General features: G+C 47.6%; 1 protein-coding gene across 5 annotated transcripts in view; it reads left to right on the top strand.

The window, feature by feature from the left end:
• Positions 1–20055, top strand: part of CRHR2 (corticotropin releasing hormone receptor 2) — a 201920-nt gene that overhangs the window by 113308 nt on the left and 68557 nt on the right. For all 5 annotated transcript variants that reach the window (XM_081163804.1, XM_081163801.1, XM_081163803.1 and 2 more), the window contains one exon: positions 16400–16485. In XM_081163804.1, the coding sequence (XP_081019930.1) occupies positions 16400–16485 (86 nt within the window). The remainder of the gene's footprint in view (positions 1–16399; positions 16486–20055) is intronic.

The raw sequence follows: 20055 nt of genomic DNA, 5'->3' as shown, positions 1-20055 counted from the left end.
CTGGAGTACTCACAGGCCAGTGTTTCCCAGTTGTCAGTGTTTATACTATATTTCTTTAGATTTGCCTTGAGAGAGTCTTAAAACCTCTTTTGTTGACCACCAGCATTACACTTTCCATTTTTAAGTCTGGAATAGAGTAGTTGCTTTGGGAGACGATCATCAGGCATCCAAACAACATGACCAGTCCAAATAAGTTGATGTTGACGAATCATTGCTTCAACACTGGTGATCTTTGCTTCTTCCAGTACACTGGCATTAGTTCACCTGTCTTCCCAAACGATGTGTAAAAAATTTCAGAGACACTGTTGATAGAATCCTTTGAGGAGTTGGAGATGGTGTTTATATCAACATCTTCTAATGCTTTTTCTGACAGTTTTTAGTTTCCCCCCTTCCAACGCCTGAGTCACGCTGAGGCAGCCCAACCAAGGCAGGAGATGATCACCTACTTTCGCATCAAATGCCATGGTTTTGATCCAGACCATGAGTTGGTTGTATGTAATTCCTACTGAAATCAATGGGCCTTATCTTATGTCATAACCAGCCTTTCCCACTGATTTCAGTGGGGACTAAATTCAACTAACTTAGTCTGGATCCAACCCAAAATGAACAAATGGCTGCAGGTATGCATTGCATTTCACACTCCACAGAGTATATCTTGCAAACTGCCATGAGATCTTGTGATGACGGGAAGCATATAAATCTAATAAATAAAATAATAAAAAATAAAATATGGCAAGCCCTCTGGGGGGCATTGATCTGGTCTTCACAGGTGATGCATTCATAGGTATTTAAGAACCACACTTGGGGCCAGCTATAGGTTTCTAGAAGCCCTCTAGTTGGTAAAAAAAAACCACCCACAATATTTATTTATTGAAGTACATTATCAAATACATACATAAACACACACACACACAGTCCTCCAGTCTTGTTTTATCGGCTGCAAACTATCTTAAACCAACAAATCAGCTAGAGAGGACCTGTGTAAAAAAGAAGGTTCTCAGCAGGCATCTACCGCACAGAATTGCAGCTGCCTGTCTCATTGCCAAGGGGACGGATTTCCATGATGCTGGTGCAGCCATGTTGTCAAGGCCTTGTTGTCAGGAAGCACTGACTGGTCTGGCAGCACCAGCAAGGCCTCCTCAACTGAACACAGGAACCAGGGGGGCATAACTGGCAGCCTGTCCTCACATTGGCCAACGCATGGGAACTCCACAAGTTAGAACCTGAATGCAACAGCACTCTCCCCACTTGTAATTCCTAGCAAGTGTTAGAGGCAACAATTCTGCTTCCAACAGTGGTAATAGAATAAAGGTAAAGGGACCCCTGATCATTAGGTCCAGTCATGACCAACTCTGGGGTTGCAGCGCTCATCTCGCTTTATTGGCCAAGGGAGCCAGCTGGTCATGTGGCCAGCGTGACTAAGCCACTTCAGGCGAACCAGAGCAGCGCAAGGAAACGCCGTTTACCTTCCCGCTGGAGCGGTACCTATTTATCTACTTGCACTTTGACGTGCTTTCGAACTGCTAGGTTGGAAGGGGCAGGGACCGAGCAACGGGAGCCCACCCCGTCATGGGGATTCAAACCGCTGACCTAGGCAAGTCCTAGGCTCTGTGGTTTAACCCACAGCGCCACCCGCGTCCCTCACTTTTTCTTAGGACATCCCTATTTTAATCCGAGATATGTTGGAGGCTATGCATTTATAATCCCACCTCACCTCCAAGGTGAGTGTACAAGATTCTCCCCCCCTCCCCATTTTAGCCCCACAACAACCTTGTGAGGTAAGTTAGGCTGAGGGACAGTGACTGGCCCCAGGCCACCAGGTGTTCTTCACAGCCAAGTAGAGATTTGAACCCTGGTCTCCTAGTTTCTGGTCCAACATACCAACAATCGGGTTTGTCCAATCCTCTGCTGGAGCCATCTAAGTTGGCGGCCGACACTGTGTCTTCCGAAAGTGAATTCCATATTTTATCTGTGTGCTGGTGAAGTAGTTTCTCTTGTCTGTCCTGAATCTCTGAAGACATTGAACTCAGCAGCCGGTACAGTTCTTTCAACAAAGGTTTTCCTTGTTGACAGGAGTCTGCCCCACAGAGCAACCTAGCTCTGGCGTAAATATGTGCTGTGAGAAAAGTACTCGTAGTTTTCCGGGAGGGTAGGAAGCCAATCTGTCTCAAGTCCAGGCAATTTGCAATCGCAACAACATCTTTCTACAAGTAGTTGCCTTGGGGTCAACCAACCACCTGCCCTTAAGCTGACAAAGCACACTTTTAATTGCCGGCATTTGTTCCCGAGGCAAATGTTATCAGCTCTGCCAATCTATCACTGCTGTCTTTACACAGGCTCGCTGTCATGCATGGTTGAAGGTAGATTACATTTTTCATCTTAATTGAGGCGGCTAGATATGTAACCCTTGTCAAAAAATAAAAATAATTGGCACGTACCCTGCACCCTCGCCTCGCCCGATCATAATTAGATTATTCCTAAGTAGCTGGAATGCAAGGTACGCTGAAGTCATTTTAAAGTACACATTTCTGCATTTGCATCGCTCTCTGAATGTATCACTGAGACAGTGTTGAAATCAGCACTGACCATCTAGAAGCGGCCACAGATAATTTGGCCAGAGTTGAGCCCCCCCCCCCAATGCAATGTCTTCAATGCTGGGCAGATAAAATCACTCGCAGCCATTCCAAACCTGGGGTGCCTCTTTGCTTGGAAGTGCTTGACTGGAAGCAGCAGCGGACCTACATTTTGGAGGCCCTGAAGCTTGAAGTGTTATGGGAGCCCGTTCACAACCAGCAATGAGTTTTGGATAACCACTGTTAATCTTCTTCAATGGGCTTGTTCCACAACAGATCACCACACCTTGGCATCTGTGCTACAGACTCTCAAACTTTGTTGAAATACAGTGGTACCTTGGTTCTCAAACTTAATCCATTCCGGAAGTCCGTTCCAAAACCAAAGCGTTCCAAAACGAATGTGTGCTTTTCCATAGAAAGTAATGCAAAATGGACGAATTCATTCCAGACTTTTAAAAACAACCCCTAAAACAGATCACTTGCCAGATTACTTACATGGACACCACTTTCATGCTTAGAAATAATTTGCTTCTTTACCTCCATTGTTGTTCTGTCAATGGTTCTCTTGGCTTTGCATCTTTTATCTGTTTCCGCAGTCACACAATCAATCAATCAGTAGCTGAACTGGGTTCCACACAGTCACAAAAACAAAACAAAAAGCCACACACAAAACCGCAAAATAAATAGCAAAAACAGACAGACCTCATTGTAGCACCCGCAACAGAAGTGTGGCACTCAAAACAGAGCACATTTGACTTCCAAAGAAAGTTCGCAAGCCCAAACACTTACTTCCATGTTTGCAGTGTTCGGGTTCCAAGTTGTTCGAATACGAAGCTGTTCAAAAGCCAAGGTACCACTGTATATACAACAAAAAACTGATCAATGTGAGTCCTGCAACTCAAATTGGGTCTCCTAGACCTAAATTGTTCAAGCAATGTGGACTGAAGTCACTTCTGGGGATCCTCTGGGATTAGGAGCCCTGAAGCTTAAGCTTCATTCGTTTCATAGTAGATCTGCCCCACTGTCCGGAAACATTTGAGTGATGGGCGAATTCAGACTTTGGGAACTCCAGTAGGAACTCGTTGACGTAATGGGTGAATCAGAACTTAATGGTGAAATCCACAGACAGCGCTAGCAGAGCAGCGGGACCACCAGTGCATCTGCAGCCCAAACACTCGTGGCGGCTGTGATGGAGAGTGGGGAAGGAGGAAACTCGAGTCTGACCATTGTGCCAGGTCTTGCCCTGCCCTGCTCTCAAAACACCCCATGGCAGGGTTTTCCACTGGGCTCCGCCAACAACAAACATATAGAGCCCTGGCTGGATCAGGCCAATGGCCCATCTAGTCCAGCTTCCCATGGCTGGATGTGGAAGAGTGTGTCAGTAGTTCAGCGTACACTCGAGTAGGACCCTGGCAGAGGCACATGCCTGACTGGCGTGTTCCCTCCCTCCTGGTCGATCGTTTGGGAGCTTCATAAGCTTTCTTCTGCCCGAACATCACAGCGACTGATGCCAACCGACACCAGCACACTTAGGGATCCGCAGAGTTTGTGCAACTTGCGTGACAGACCTCAGCAACTCAGCATTTTGGCTAATCTACTTTATTTACATATAAACACACACGGAGCACTGCAACATGGCTCCCTCTCTCTCTAGCATCAGACAGCAAAGAGAAAAAGAACAAAGGACAATAGTCCCACTTCACGGAACACAGTAACACAAACATCCTGTTTCCATCACTTCCCACTTTGTGGAGTCAAAACATATACCGTCTTGTGAAAGACAACAATCCCATGACTGCAATCTTGGAGTAGGAATTCTAACAGAGTGGTGGGAGCTGCCTGCCCAGGGATGACACAGAAGATGATTTGGACCCTGGATCATGGTGGTGGGACACTGGGGAGCAGTCTGGGGAAGAGATGACCTGGGAGGTGCTAGAAGCAGGGGAGCTGAGCGATTAAGGTGGGTCAGAAGGAGGAGGGCCTTCCAGGACAGGGTTAGAGGCTGAGAGTCGCAGTGTGAGCACAAACTCAGGTCGAGAGCATTCAGAGGTTGACCCCTCTACCCAGCAGCAGGGCAGTCCCAGTCCTGCTGGTGCTCCTTCCCCTCTGATACCTTGATCAAGGAGAGTCCTGCACACTGCTGAGCAATAGGCCAGGCAGGTTCAGAGGCGGAGTCCATCCTCTTCGCCTTCTTCCAGAGCGAGAGGCTAGAGGGGGAACGGCAGGGCCAGTGGTCAGTTTCAGCAACATCTCTGCTGAATTAAGACAAACCAGAAGACTCTGCTGTGTTGTCCTTTTCTGTTAATAAAAGGCTAGCCGCATCCTGTGCCTCCTGTGCTCCCCTGCCCTGGGGATGACTTGGGCTAGCCTGACAGACCCCTGACACATGGTCACATTGGCCAATCTGATGCCTGTAGGGAATCTGCAAGCACAAACAGTGCCGTATTTATGTATAAGCTAAACAAGCTATAGCTTAGGCCCCCACTCACTTGGGGGCCCCCAAAAAAATTAAAGGGGGAAAAACTGGATGTACATTTCCAAAATATAAGATAAAAAAGAACTAAAATAAAACCTACCTACAGCAACAGTGTTTTGTGTTGTGTAGGCTCCTGTGATGGAAGTAATGGGCCTGCTAGCCTGCTCTCTAAAATATCACTGCTTTGCTCCTTTCTCTATATAGGGTGCCTACATTCCACAAGTGCAAATGGCTTTAGATACCTATTAGGTCCATAAATTACCATATAGCATATATGCAACACAAAAAACAGTGACAATTTGTTGTTGACAAAGGACAGCTTGACATGTAAAGGACCCCATTACCTTCAGTAGCTTAAAGGTAAAGGGACCCCTGACCATTAGGTCCAGTCATGACCAACTCTAGGGTTGGGGGCTCATCTTGCTTTATTGGCCGAGGGAGCCGGCGTACAGCTTCCGGGTCATGTGGCCAGCAGGACTAAGCCACTTCTGGAGAACCAGAGCAGTGCACAGAAATGCCGTTTACCTACCCGCCGGAGCGGTACCTACCGTATTTTTCGGACTATTGGACGCACGGGTCCATAGGACGCACCTAGATTTTGGGGGGGGGAAATAAAGGCAAAAAAAATTTATCCCCCCCCCGCCAGGCGCGGGGCTGGGGCGGGGAAGCCCGAGCTTCCCCCTCCCCCAGAACGGGACCCAGAGCCATGCCGAAGCTGCGCGCAGCTTTGGCATCGCTCTGGGAGCTTGCGGGGCTGGGGGAGGAGGAAGCCTTCCGCCAGCCTCCAAACCATGTCGGGAGACAGCGGGATGGCGCGCTGCGCCTCTCCCGCTGTCCCCCGAGTTTGCGGGGCTGGGCCAGCCTTCTAACCAAGTCGGGGGACAGCGGGAAGGGCGCGCTGCGCCCCTGCTGCTGTCTCCCGAGTTTGCAGGGCTGGCGACGGGGAGGAGCAGGCTCCCCCCCCAGCCTTCTAACCAAGTCGGGGGACAGCGGGAAGGGCGCGCTGCGCCTCTCCCGCTGTCCCCCGAGCTTGTGGGGCTGGCGGTGGGGCTCTCCTGAAGCCTGCCATCCCGCTATTCCCCGACCTGATCTGGAGGTTGTGGGGATGGTGGGGGGTAGAAGCAGGCTTGCTTCTCCCACCCCCAGCCTCCAGATCAGGTCGTGGAATAGCGGGATGGCGGAGCGCTGCCATCCCGCTATTCCCCGACCTGATCTGGAGGTTGTGGGGATGGTGGGGGGGAGAAGCAGGCTTGCTTCTCCCACCCCCAGCCTCCAGATCAGGTCGTGGAATAGCGGGATGGCGGAGCGCTGCCATCCTGCTATTCCACGACCTGATCTGGAGGTTGTGGGGATGGTGGGGGGGGAGAAGCAGGCTTGCTTCTCCCACCCCCAGCCTCCAGATCAGGTCGGGGAATAGCGGGATGGCGGCGCTTCGCCATCCCCCTATCCCCCGAGCTTGTGGGGCTGGGGGGGGAGAAGCAGGCTTGCTTCTCCCGCCAGCCTCCAGATCAGGTCGGGGAATAGCGGGGTGGCGGCTCTGCGCCTCCCCGCTGTCCCCAGCTTTTGGGTGCAGGCTGCTGCCCGCAAGCCTTGCGAGCCCGCGGGACATCCCGCCGGGCTTGCAAGACTTGGGATAGCTTCCTGAAGCCTGGAGAGCGAGAGGGGTCGGTGCGCACGGACCCCTCTCGCTCTCCAGGCTTCAGCAAAAGCCTGCATTCGCACCATAGGACGCACACACATTTCCCCTTCATTTTTGGAGGGGAAAAAGTGCGTCCTATAGTGCGAAAAATACGGTATTTATCTACTTGCACTTTGACGTGCTTTCGAACTGCTAGGTGGGCAGGAGCAGGGACCGAGCAATGGGAGCTCACCCCGTCATGGGGATTCCAACCGCCAACCTTCTGATCGGCAAGCCCTAGGCTCTGTGGTTTAACCCACAGTGCCACCCACGTCCCTCTATGGGATAAGGATTGATGGCAAGAATTCAGCAGAGACAGCATTTGCCACTCACCTGCATGAGGATACTGCAGCGCTTGAGTCCTGCTTACAAGCTTTCTACAAGTATCTGGTCGGCCACTGTGAAAACAGGGGGCGCAGCTAAATGGGCTGTTGCCCCATTGTTCTCTCTCTGGTCACGCAAAGTTGGCAGGTTTTTGAAACGATACGAAAACTTGCCTGACCCGCTTGGCCAGAGGCAGAAGTGGGAAATCGCAAACGCTGATCTCTGTCTTGAACCGCCTTCATCACTCTGAGAAAAAAGAAAGTGCTATCTGCCTCTAGCTCAAGAAACTTCCTCTCCTCTGAATTTAAGCTAATCACCATAAAAATGAGATTGCAGAGGCTTCGCCATGAATATATTCATCAGCTAGAAAATGGATCCTTGATTCCCCCCCCCCCCCTGCGTGGAAAATAATTTGAGCGAGTTGGATTGTAAGAATTTTTAAAAAAATAGGTAAAAAAATGGAACCTATCACTAGGAGGTGTTTTAAATAATTGTGGCAACTGAACTGATTCAATTTTTTTCTCCTTGCAATTATCGTTTGTGTGTGTGTGTGTGTGTGTATACATATTTTGAGGTTCCCAATCTATTCCTGGTGCCAGAATATGATTCAGAATGAACTCCTGTCAAAACTATCTTTTACAACTGTCAGCAAACAAATCTAATATTCCAGAAAGCAATTTTAACGCAGTGCTTCTGACTGCGTTCAGCTGAAGAAAATGAATTTTCGGCTAAATCCTATCTCAACAAAATCCTCCGTTTAATCGCTTGGGAGCAGAGATGGAGGCTGGAAAATGCCAGGCGTCATTCAAATATTAAGTGCAGGAAAGGTATGTACAGAATCACAAGGCAAAGAAAGGCACCCAGAATTATAGACACACACACACACACACACGGAAAAAAAAATCAATTCGGTCCAAAAGCGTCTGAAAAACATCTACTGTTTTCGCCAGCAATGCTGTGTGAATTTTGTTTTTATATTGTCGAAATATATATTGTCCCTTGATTGATAATAGAAGAAAGCATACCCTCCAGCATTTCTCTGATGAAAATAAGGATGTCCTATTCCATAATAATAATAACTTTATTATTGCAGCCTTTAGAAGACATCTGAAAGCAGCCCTGTATAGGGAGGTTTTTAATGTTTAATGTTTTATTCTGTTTTTACAGTGGTGCCTCGCAAGACGAAATTAATTCGTTCCGCAAGTCTCTTCGTCTTGCGAGTTTTTCGTCTTGCGATACACAGTTTCCCATAGGAATGCATTGAAAATCAATTAATGCGTTCCTAGGGAAACCGCCTTCAGACCAGGTCCGGGGACAGTCTGTCCCCGGACCTCTTCTGAAGGCTGGGGGGGGGGATAAGGGCTTTTCTTCCCACCCCCAGCATTTTAAAAAACCCCGGGACAGCGGAGGACTTCCCACCCCCCCGCCCCGCTTCGGAGCACCGTTCCGAAGCGGGGCGGTGGGGGAAGGTGTTCCCACCCCCCCGCCCCGCTTCGGAGCACCGTTCCGAAGCGGGGCGGTGGGGGAAGGTGTTCCCATCCCCCCGCCCCGCTTCGGAGCACCGTTCCGAAGCTGGGCGGTGGGGGAAGGTGTTCCCACCCCCCCCCCGCCCTGCTTCGGAGCACCGGGAGAAGCGATCTCCCCGCAGCCCCTTGCTTCAAAAGAGGTCCGGGGGCAGCGGGAAGCGCTTGCCGCTGCCCCCGGACCTCTTTTGAAGCAAGGGGCGGTGGGGAGAAGCGATCTCCCCGCAGCCCCTTGCTTCAAAAGAGGTCCGGGGGCAGCGGGAAGCGCTTCCCGCTGTCCCCGGACCTGGGGCTGCGGGGAGAAGATCGCTTCTCCCCGCCGCCCCTTGCTTCAAAAGAGAAGACCCGCTGTCCCCGGGGCAAGCTTCGTTTTGCGAAGCAAGCCCATAGGGAAATTCGTCTTGCGAGGCAACTCGAAAACGAAAAAACCTTTCGTTTTGCGAGTTTTTCGTCTCGCGAGGCGTTCGTCTTGCGGGGTACCACTGTATATATGTTGGAAGCCACCCAGAGTGGCTGGGGCAACCCAATCAGATGGACGGAGTATAAATATTACTATTTATTACTATTACTATTATTATTATTATTAAATATGACACCCCTATTTTCATTGGAGAAATGTTGGATGGTATGATTGCAGTGGGTTGGACTATGAAAGCAGAGCATAGTCAGCACACAATGCTGGACTAGCTGGGTCTTTGGCCTGATCCTGCAGACCTTTCTTATGTGCTTATGAAATGTACCCACATAAAAAGCACATTATTATTATTATTATTATTATTATTATTATTATTATTATTATTATTATTACTCCACCTTTTTCCCTGACAGGGACTCAGTAACAGGGACTAAAAGTCTACAGATAAGAACTGCCAAAAACATAGGGGGGGGGGAATTAAAAACAATGATAGAATTAAAACCAGTGCTCTTTTTCTTTAAAAATAATAAATGTTTAGGGGTACTCATATTTTGACTCAAGAAAATCACCATTTTACAGTTCAAATCGGGGAAAATAAATACAGTAAATGGACAAAAGTACAAAGATTTACAAAATGTTTCGGGGTCTGCGTCCCCCTGTGCCCCCCCCCAGTGATTAGATCTATCTATTTATTTATCTGTCTGTCTGCCTGCCTGCCTGCCTATCTATCTAGCTGAGATTCCTAGATAACCCTCAGGGTCCCTTCCAACTCTGTGTTTCTTTGAATCTATATACCATACCAAAAAATACCATAAAAACCTCATGGCACCAGCCCTTCCCTTAAAAGCAGCCTCTTCCCAAAAGCCTGTTGGAACAACAAGGGGGAAGACAGCCTAGCTTCTCTAGGGAGGGAGTTCCAAAGTCTGGGAGCCACCACCAAGAAGACCCTCTCCCATGTTCCTATAAAATTCTATTATTATTTTTTATTCTTAATTGATTTCAGAATGAATTGATTTTAGAATGTATTTCAATTAACTGTTACAGATAGGTAGCCGTGCTGATCTGCCATAGTCAAAATAAAAAAATTCCTTCCAGGAAGGAGTGAATATCTGAAGAAGTGTGCATGCACACGAAAGCTCATACCAAGAACTAACTTAGTTGGTCTTTAAGGTGCTACTGGAAGGAATTTTTTATTTTTTTCAATTAACTGATTGTGATTTTATGGAAACTGTGTTACTTTTACTGTTGTTAGTGGCTCTGAGCCCGGCTTTGGCTGGGAGGGTGGGATATAAATTGGCTGGGAGGGTGGGATATAAATTGGCTGGGAGGGTGGGATATAAATTAAACTTATTATTATTATTATTATTATTATTATTATTATTATTATATTAAAAAGAATGCCTGTGAGGGTGGCGGAACCAAGAGAAGGGCCTCCCACCACGATCTCAAAATCCAGGCAGGTTTGTATGAGGGGATGCCGTCTTTCAAATAGCTTGGACCTAAGCCACCTTAGGCGACTTTACTTTGGAAATTGTTGTTGTTGTTTAGTCGTTTAGTCGTGTCCGACTCTTCGTGACCCCATGGACCAGAGCACGCCAGGCCCTCCTGTCTTCCACTGCCTCCCGCAGTTTGGTCAAACTCATGTTCGTAGCTTCGAGAACACTGTCCAAGCATCTCGTCCTCTGTCGTTCCCTTCTCCTTGTGCCCTCCATCTTTCCCAACATCAGGGTCTTTTGCAGGGAGTCTTCTCTTCTCATGAGGTGGTCAAAGTATTGGAGCCTCAGCTTCAGGATTTGTCCTTCCAGTGAGCACTCAGGGCTGATTTCCTTCAGAATAGAGAGGTTTGATCTTCTTGCAGTCCATGGGACTCTCCAGAGTCTCCTCCAGCACCAGAATTCAAAAGCATCCATTCTTCGGCAATCAGCCTTCTTTATGGTCCAGCTCTCACTTCCATACATCATTACTGGGAAAATGGCGCTTGCCAACTCCCTCCCTACCCCTCAGTTGGAGCTGGGAGGAAGGGCAAAAATAAAGGTCTGTTAATAAGCTCAGTAGCAATATCTGTTTGGCCCCTGCTCAGCTGTTCATCAGCTGAAATTCTTTCCTCCCCGAGACTGCAAGACCCTGGACCTGGGGGTCCCTTCCAACTCTACAATTCTATGGTTCTATGATTCTTGACAAGTTGCATCATGTTTGCAACTGTGACCACTCCTGCGTTAGCAACTTCTGTGTCGTTAAGCAATCATAGAATCATAGAGTTGGAATAGACCACAAGGGCCATCGAGTCCAACCCCTGCCAAGCAGGAAACACCATCAGAGCACTCCTGACATATGGTTGTCAAGCCTCTGCTTAAAGACCTCCAAAGGAGGAGACTCCACCACACTCCTGGGCAGCAGATTCCACTGTCGAACAGCTCTTACTGTCAGGAAGTTCTTCCTAATGTTCAAGCCTGAATTCCGATTCCTGTGGGTGATCTGATATTCCCAACGGGAGGAGGCCGGCAAGGGAATTGGCAATCAATTTAGCTGAAAGGCTCTTGATGCTATTAGTTTGCTTTCAGAGAAATCAGTCAGGGGGAAACTTCAATATATCAGTGAGCAGAAGAAAACAATAACCTCCCACCCCCTTGCCTTCATTATCCAAATGACCGCAATTATTCAGTACAGCTTGTTCAAAGGCAAAGCAGATCAATGTTTGAAAGTTTTATTTTTGAAAAGAATAATGATGGCACAACTCTGATGGGAGCAGGAGAGTGTGTTCTGATTTATGGTGAGTGCGCTAAACAGAACTTTAAGTTTCTCTTTCTTTCTCCTGTAAAAAGATCTTAAAGGGTCTGTTCTATTTTTTATGATAATTTTTTATTCATTTTCACACAATTTAACAAATTCAGTTCAGTTTCCATACAATATCCCCTTAGCATTTGACTTCCCAGCCTTAGTTCCATGATGTTTCTCTTCAAATCCTTTAATCTACTGCCTAAAATGCAGTACAGTCATACCTCGGGTTACAGATGCTTCAGATTGCGTTTTTTTGGGTTACGGACCCGCCGAAACCCGGAAGTATCAGAACGAGTTACTTCTGGGTTTTGGCAGTCACACATGCGCAGAAGCGCCAAATCACACTTTGCGCATGAGCAGAAGCGCCAAATCGCAGCCTGCGCATGCGCAGACACGGCACTGTGGGTTGCGAACGCTGCGGGTTGCGAACGTGCCTCCCGCACAGATCACGTTTGCAACCCGAGCATTCACTATACTTATTTCTGTAACATAGGCCCCACATTACATTCCTTTATCATCTCAATCCCTTTGCCTATGCTTCCAGTCCTGCCTGAAATTTCATATGAATATAGAATTTTCTCAAATAATCCAAAAAAGGGTATCCAGTCTTCCACAAACATTTCATCTTTTGGGTCTCTTATATTTGCCTCTTATTTAAAGGTAAAGGGACCCCTGACCATTAGGTCCAGTCGTGACCGACTCTGGGGTTGCGGCGCTCATCTCACTTTATTGGCCGAGGGAGCTGGCGTACAACTTCCGGGTCTAAGCCGCTTCTGGCAAACCAGAGCAGCGCACGGAAACACCGTTTACCTTCCCGCCGGAGTGGTACCTATTTATCTACTTGCACTTTGACGGGCTTTCAAACTGCTAGGTTGGCAGGAGCAGGGACTGAGCAACGGGAACTCACCCCGTCGTGGGGATTCGAACCACCGATCTTCTGATCGACAAGTCCTAGGCTCTGTGGTTTAACCCACAGCACCACCTGCGTCCCTTATTTGTCCATCTTCAAATAGTCCAATATCTTTAAAACCTACTCCCCTTTTGTTGGAACATCTTCCTCTTTCCATTCTAGACCTCTCCTCTCTGCTTCAGTTTCACCGTGACGTTTACAGACCACTTAGTTTAAAAGAGGCATTGTGGCTATTCTGGGGTTGAGAGGACCTTGTTCTGAAAGGAATTCTGGGGAAAAGAAGGGGCAGCCACTAGCCAATCAGAGCAAAAAGCTCAGCTCCTTGGCGCTGGTCCGTATATGTGGAACTCCCACCCCACTGATAGACACTTCCCTCCCACAGATTCACTCTGAACCTTCAATAATTTGGAAGTAGAGTGGACCCTCCGGACATGAACTTAATTCTTTCCTGGGGTCCGTAAAGGTAAAGGGACCCCTGACCATTAGGTCCAGTCGTGACCGACTCTGGGGTTGCAGCGCTTATCTTGCTTTATTGGCCGAGGGAGCCGGTGTACAGCTTCCAGGTCATGTGGCAAACATGACTAAGCCGCTTCTGGCAAACCAGAGCAGCGCACGGAAACGCCGTTTAACTTCCCGCTAGAGCAGTACCTATTTATCTATCTAGGTTTTTTCCTGTTTTCCTTAGAATCCTTTTATTTATTGCAACAAGAACATCTCCTTCAATAGCATTGACCTAACCTGGGGAGAAAACAGTAAATACCTGATGAAGAGAGCACAGCAGAGGTTATATTTTCTGAGAATCCTCCGGAAAAACAATCTCTTAAAGGACCCGGTGATGGCATTTTACCATTGTACTGTTGAGAGTGTATTAACTTATGGTCTGTGTGTGTGGTTTGGGAGCTGCAAGGTCAGGGGGGAAAACAATGCTGTTCAGGGTTGTAAAGACTGCGGAGAGAATAATTGGGTGCACCCTTCCCACCTTGGATCAAATCTATGCTTCCAGGTGCCATAAGAAAGCTGCAGAGATAGCGCAGGATAGTGCGCACCCCGGAAATGATCTCTTTCAGCTTCTGCCTTCTGGAAGAAGGTACAGGGTTATAAAGACTAGGACTAGCTGCCTGAGAAACAGTTTCTATCCAAATGCGATTTTGGTTTTAAACGCAGTGTAAGGTAGTCTCTATGGGCATTTAATTATGGGGTATCAGAGTTTCTAGGGGGTTAGCTGGGATAGCTGGCTTGTTGGTTTTTGAATGTCTGATGTAGATTTTTTCAATTTTGTTGTTCTGTATGGGACAATGACAATAAAGAGTATTGTATTGTATTGTATTGTATTGTATTGTATCGTATCGTATCGTATCGTATCGTATCGTATCGTATCCTCAGACTCATCTACATTAGCTTAGAAACAAAAAGCCAAGATATTATTCTCCACTTTCAATTTTAATGGTTTTACATTATCACCCGTTTCAAGGCATATCTTCTTAGCACCCAGATTGATTTCACACAAGTGTTATGCTGAGCTATGGAATGGTGTTTCAATCGCTCGTTTAAGGCGTTCTTTTTTGTTTGTTTATAGAATCATAGAAGTGTGCAGGAATCTCAACTAGATCGTACATGGCTGGTGGCAAACCTCTGCTTAAAGGCATCCAAGGATAATAATAATAATAATAATAATAATAATAATAATAATAATAATAATAATAATTTATACCCCACCCTTCCCAGTTCAGAAAACCGGGCTCAAGGCTGCTAACAACAAAATTAAAACACTTAATTGATGCAACAAAAAACAGTATAAAACATGAATAACAATAAATTCAGAATTCAAAAATCAATTTAGGGGGGAAATCCATCCAATAAACATTAGTGAACACCAGGGCTAGCTGGCTAAATGAGTCCTATTTGGTACCGGCAAGGAGACCAGGGGAGAATTAGCTGTGGGATCCCAGAGCAGTTAATCTTCATAAAAAGGGGAGGGGGGAGGAAGGGGAATAAAAGATCAGGCTAAGTTCAAATTGAAAGCCAGGTGGAATAGCTCTGTCTTACAGGCCCTGTGGAAGGAAGTTAAATTCTGCAGGGCCCTGATCTCTTGGGACAGAGCATTCCACCAGGTCGGAGCCATCACTGAGAAGGCCCTGGCCCTGGTGGATATACGTGAACAGGGGGAGAGGGTTAATCCTTCCTTCCCCCAGCTGCAGCCCTCAAAAAACAAAAAGATTTGGAAAAGCCTACCTACTGGCTGGAACAGAAGACTTTTGTCAAGCCTAACTGCTGAGCTGGTGAGGGGCAGAGAAGAAGAGACTGTGGGCCATATCGGCTCTGCAGGCTGCCAGTTCCCCACCCTTGAGGCGAATTATTTGGGGAGGCCTTTGCCCTGAAAAGTAGCTGTCAGGGAACTGACATCGGAGCCAGAGGCGGAGGCAAGGCTCCCAAGTGATGCTGGAGAGGGGCCCAGCAGCGAGAGAGGCAGCTCATCAGCTGGGGAAGGAAATCAGCGTAACACCAGGGATAAAGGGGGGCAGATGGGGGAATCGGCGGGAGGGCTCCAGGACTCCTCGCCGGAGACCAGCGGGGAGAGCACGGGTCCTCCGCTACCCACGCCCTCCCTGCGCAGAAGACTTCCGCACAGGGAGAGTAGGAGGAGACTTGGCATCAAACAGCTTTTATGCTGGAAAAGGTTTAAGAAACGCCCACTGACGGATTCTGCTAGCGACTGAAACAGCCACGAAGTGAAGGGCTGTCCAGACAGAAAAGGTTTAACCAGGCAACCTAGCCAGGAGTGGCGGCAACTTACGCACGAGCAACCCTTATTATTATTACAGTAGCGTATGGATATTTTACATAACTTAATAAATTCATTTGCTGCCTTACCTGCCTGAACAGGTGGGGGAGATTTCCCCCATGTAATACTACTACTAATAATAATAATGGATGGGGATTGGGTGGCGCTGTGGTCTAAACCACTGAGCCTCTTGGGCTTGCTGATCAGAAGGTCAGTGGTTCAAATCCCTGTGACAGAGTGAGTTCCCGTTGCTCTGTCCCTGCTCCTGCCAACCTAGCACTTCGAAAGCATGCCAGTGCAAGTAGATAAATAGGTACCGCTGTGGCGGGAAGGTAAACGGCGCTTACATGCGCTCTGGTTTCTGTTAAGGTGTCCCGTTGCACCAGAAGTGGTTTAGTCCTGCTGGCCACATGAGCTGTCTGCGGACAAACACCGGCTCCCTTGGCCTGAAAGCGCGATGAGCGCCGCAACCCCATAGTCGCCTTTGACTGGACTTAACCATCCAGGGGTCCTTTACCTTTTACTACTACTACTAATAATAATAATGTCATTGTTTGTTGTTGAAAACCAATGCCAAGCCTTTGGCTTGGAATCAACTTGATCCCCTCCCCCTCTTTCCTTTTTCCTTTCTCCTTCTGTGATGGAACTCCTTTTTGGGGACTTCCCTGGCTTTTTTCTGGCCCACGTAGGACTAGTTTGGATATTTGGCCTTGGTGAAGACTTGACGTTTTCATCCCCTAAAAAGATTTGAGTTTCTACTGAAATGAGGCTGCATTTTAATGTTGTATTTTAGTCTTGTTTTTAAGTTGTATTTTAATCAATTGATTTTTTACCTGGTGTTAGCTGCCCTGAGCCTGGTCATGGCTGGGGAGGGCGGGGTATAAATAAAATTTATTATGATGGTGATTAATCTGATTTTGTTTCTGGTTTTTCCTGTCAGGAAATGTTTACCGAGAATGCATGGGGAACGGGACCTGGGCCTCCAAGGCCAACTACTCCCAGTGTGAGCCGATTCTGGTTGAAGAGGTCTGTATCTCTCTGGGCTTTCCGCATTCTTGTTGCATGAAGTTTGTCAGTTTTCGGAAAAACCCGGCAAGCTCCCTGTCCTCTCCAACCCAAAGACTTGGGTTGTGTGGCGAGTTCCCGCCTCCCCCTCAGAAATAAAGACACGAGACACAAGAATTCAAGTTAATGGGTCAAATTAGGCCACAACTTTATTGATTATAGGAATTGAGCGGTATTGGCTTAGGCATTGGTCCTATCAACTAACCGGCTTCAACCCGCTTGCTTGAAGACCGGGAAGGGTTAACCACCAGTAGGGGGAGTCCCGCTGATGCACATCAACTAGGAGCTCCCCTGAGGTCACCGCTCGGGGGCGTGCCGTGGGCCCACACCTCCATATGCTTAGGACAATGCCACACCCCCTGGGAATCCTTTACCGGACTACCCTTTGTTTTGGGGGAAGGTGATGGCGCTTCCTCCCCCCCCCCTTCATCTGCATAATAATACCCCTACCAATGCCTAACCGCCAATACCGGGAAGTTGTGACGATTTGCTACGAGGTAGGCGAAAACCAAGTGGCTGGTGCCAATCTGCCAACTGGAAAAAATTCCTGCCAGGCCCCTTGATGGCGACCAACCAAAGTCCATAGCAACGTCAGAGAGCCTAGCCTAAAGGGTGGAAGGGGAGGGGGAAACTTGAACAGCTGAGACGCGGGAAAGAGGGAGATCCTTGGCCGCACCAGCCATAAATAGAGCCGACCATGCCGATTGGCTGGCCGGGTGGTGACGCGTCCGCGTCCGAGGATTCCCCTGAAAGCCAGCCCCCGCGTGTGAGGGGAGGGGCGTGAAGCCCGCAACCCCACCTCCTCTCTAGCTCGGAAGTGGCTTTCCTCCTTCGCAATGCCTCAGGGGCAATTTCACACCTTAGGAACGTTGGTGGTCTCCACTCTGAAGCCATCTGAAGGCATCGCTATGCTTCTTTTACTTGCAAGTGCAATGACCAGTCCTGCTCACAGTATGGAATACACTGGCATCTCTCCCTCACTGTGGCCATAGCTCAGTGGTAGAGCATCTGTTCTGCACCCAGGAAGTCCCAAGTTCAATCCCCAGGTAGGGGTGTGAAGGTGTCCTTTATATTTGCCCCAATGGACCAGCCCCCACTGGTGACGGTGATGATGGCTTCCTCAACCTGGGGCCCTCCAGTTGTTCTGGTCTAGCGGACAGTAGCAAGAGCTCAATGCACAATCTCAGCCAGCTTCCTTCGGGGGTTACCCTGATTTTCTAACACAAATTTTCTCCCCACCCCTTATCACAAATGTTAATATTGCACAGCTTGAAGCAATATGATGAATAAAAACTGGCTCCTCCTGGAATAAAAATTGTCCAGACCCATTAACAAAAACTACTGCTACTATATTATTATTATTATTCTTATTATTATTATTATTATTATTATTATTATTATTATTATCATCATCATCACCATCAACATTAGTATTAGTATTATTATTAATATTAATTCAAAAGCTTTACTCACAAAACTTGTTCCAAAAACAGGCGCAAAGCAATCAATGATACATCCAGATAGTTGTATAAATCATACACTTGTCAAAGCACCAGTTCAGCTTCTTAAAAACATAACATAGCTATGATCAGGGCTAAAAACAAATCTCTGTCTCTTTCCTAGCCTGCATCCCAGCCTAAGACTATGTTCTCCTGAAGAGAGACCATTATCACATCCTTTGTTCTCTGTGGTTTTCACGGAAAGACAGCTCCCTTCAAGATGGAGATTAGTGACTGAATAACCACTCACATGATCTAAAGTTAAACACCACATAAGAGAGCAGGGCAGAGGTAAACCCTAAGCTGATTAGCACCCCTTTAGATGCTCAGAGAGCTCTCTAAGTTAGCTCAGTGGGAATTTCCAATGTCAAACCCTTAGCAAGACGCATAGAGAGCATATACAGAGTTGTTTCCATTTCAGTGTACAATTAAACAGTTATACTTAACACCCCTCACACGACTTTCTGCCGCTTTTTGCATCGGAAAAACAAACATGGGGGAGCTATGCGCAGACATCTTCCTGTCACAGGGCTAGTCACATCTGATCAGTTTATGTTCAATACTTTCTGTCATGGGAGCACTGAAGACTCTCTCTCTTCTGCAGTCAGGAGCAGAAACAGTCCCAGAAGTCCCCCTCGGTGTTTGAAAGGCATTAAGATATTTGTCTGGTAGTTCCTCATTGGTTTGCCAAAGTGCTTTATAAATATCAAAGCAGAGGAATATTCGCAAATGCCTGCTCAGATCTCAAATGAGAAAGAGAAGCAGGGAGGGAGGCTGGGTTTATGACCAAATACTTCCCCGTCATTCCAGTTTTGATTAAAGCTCCGATTTAGCCCGCTTCCAATGACCTTTTTCCTGCCGTTTGTTATTATTCGTTTTTTAATCTCTATGGATGGAATATATTATTTTCTAGGCTGACCAGATGCAACCAGCCCATTTCCAAATGATAAAAGAATGGGGGGAGGGTTCCCCCACTTTCCTCTCCAAACTGGGCTGAATACAGAGGAGCCGACTCCTAGGGGCCAAGGTTCCTTCAGTTCCCCCCAATAAAATATTTGAGGGCCTCCTCCAAAATTAATGCGCATTGCTATTCAAATGTTGTGTGCATGCCTCATCTTGTTGTGGGGCATGGCTCACATGCCCTCCCAAAAAATATTTTATTCAAGTTGGCTCCACTGGATGAATATTAACCGTTGAAGTCTCTGGTGAGCCAGACTAGGGCCACATTCACACCATACACTATGATACTACTTTAAACCATCATGGCTTCCCTCTGTTGGGATACTGCCAGGGAGACGGAGGCATCAGGCAGGCCCCCAGTCATCTCCGGACGATCACCGGTCTCCCGTGGAACAGCATCAGTCAATTAGCGACATGAGCCTCAGAGACATTCCAAGACCCATGCCCACCCTTTCAGCAGAGTCTCCACAAGGAAAGATGAAGACAGGAGAGCATATTCACAGCTTTATTCAACGTAGTTCAGAACAAAGGAAAAACATGACTGCTTGCCTCCGTGTCCAGGAAAACTGCCAGAAACAAAAGCTATATACAAAACAGAAGTTCCCAGCGAGAAGCTGGAAGTAAACAGGCATGTGATACACAGCAGCCTGTTCCCTTTTTAAGGTGGAACGGAACTATCCTAACACCCTCCTCCCCAAAGGATCCTGGGAACTGTAGTTTGCTAAGGAACGGTGTGGTGAGTTTGTTTGGAGATTCCCATTCCCCTCACACAACTACAGCTTCCCAAGCTCCCTGTGAAGAGGGATTGACAACTCTCACCAACCCTTGGCAAACTACAGCTCCCAGGACACTTTGGGAGGACCAGTGGTCAAGGATGATGGAAGCTGGAGTCCAGAAACAGCTGGAGACCCGAGTTTAAGAAACACTGGTATAAGGCGATGCAATCTTTCAGTTGGCCAAGCTGCGTATGGTGATTTGCTTACCTAAAAGTGTAGGTGGGTTTCCACTTTCTCAACTGATTCACCATATCTTAATGCAAAGGTGAAGGACCTCTGATCTTTGAGACCTTCAG

Source organism: Podarcis bocagei, assembly GCF_964188305.1.
Source record: "Podarcis bocagei genome assembly, chromosome: 12".
Classification (NCBI taxonomy): domain Eukaryota; kingdom Metazoa; phylum Chordata; class Lepidosauria; order Squamata; family Lacertidae; genus Podarcis; species Podarcis bocagei.
The sequence above is the reverse complement of the archived record's forward strand: the minus strand, read 5'-3'. Positions and strand labels throughout refer to the sequence as shown.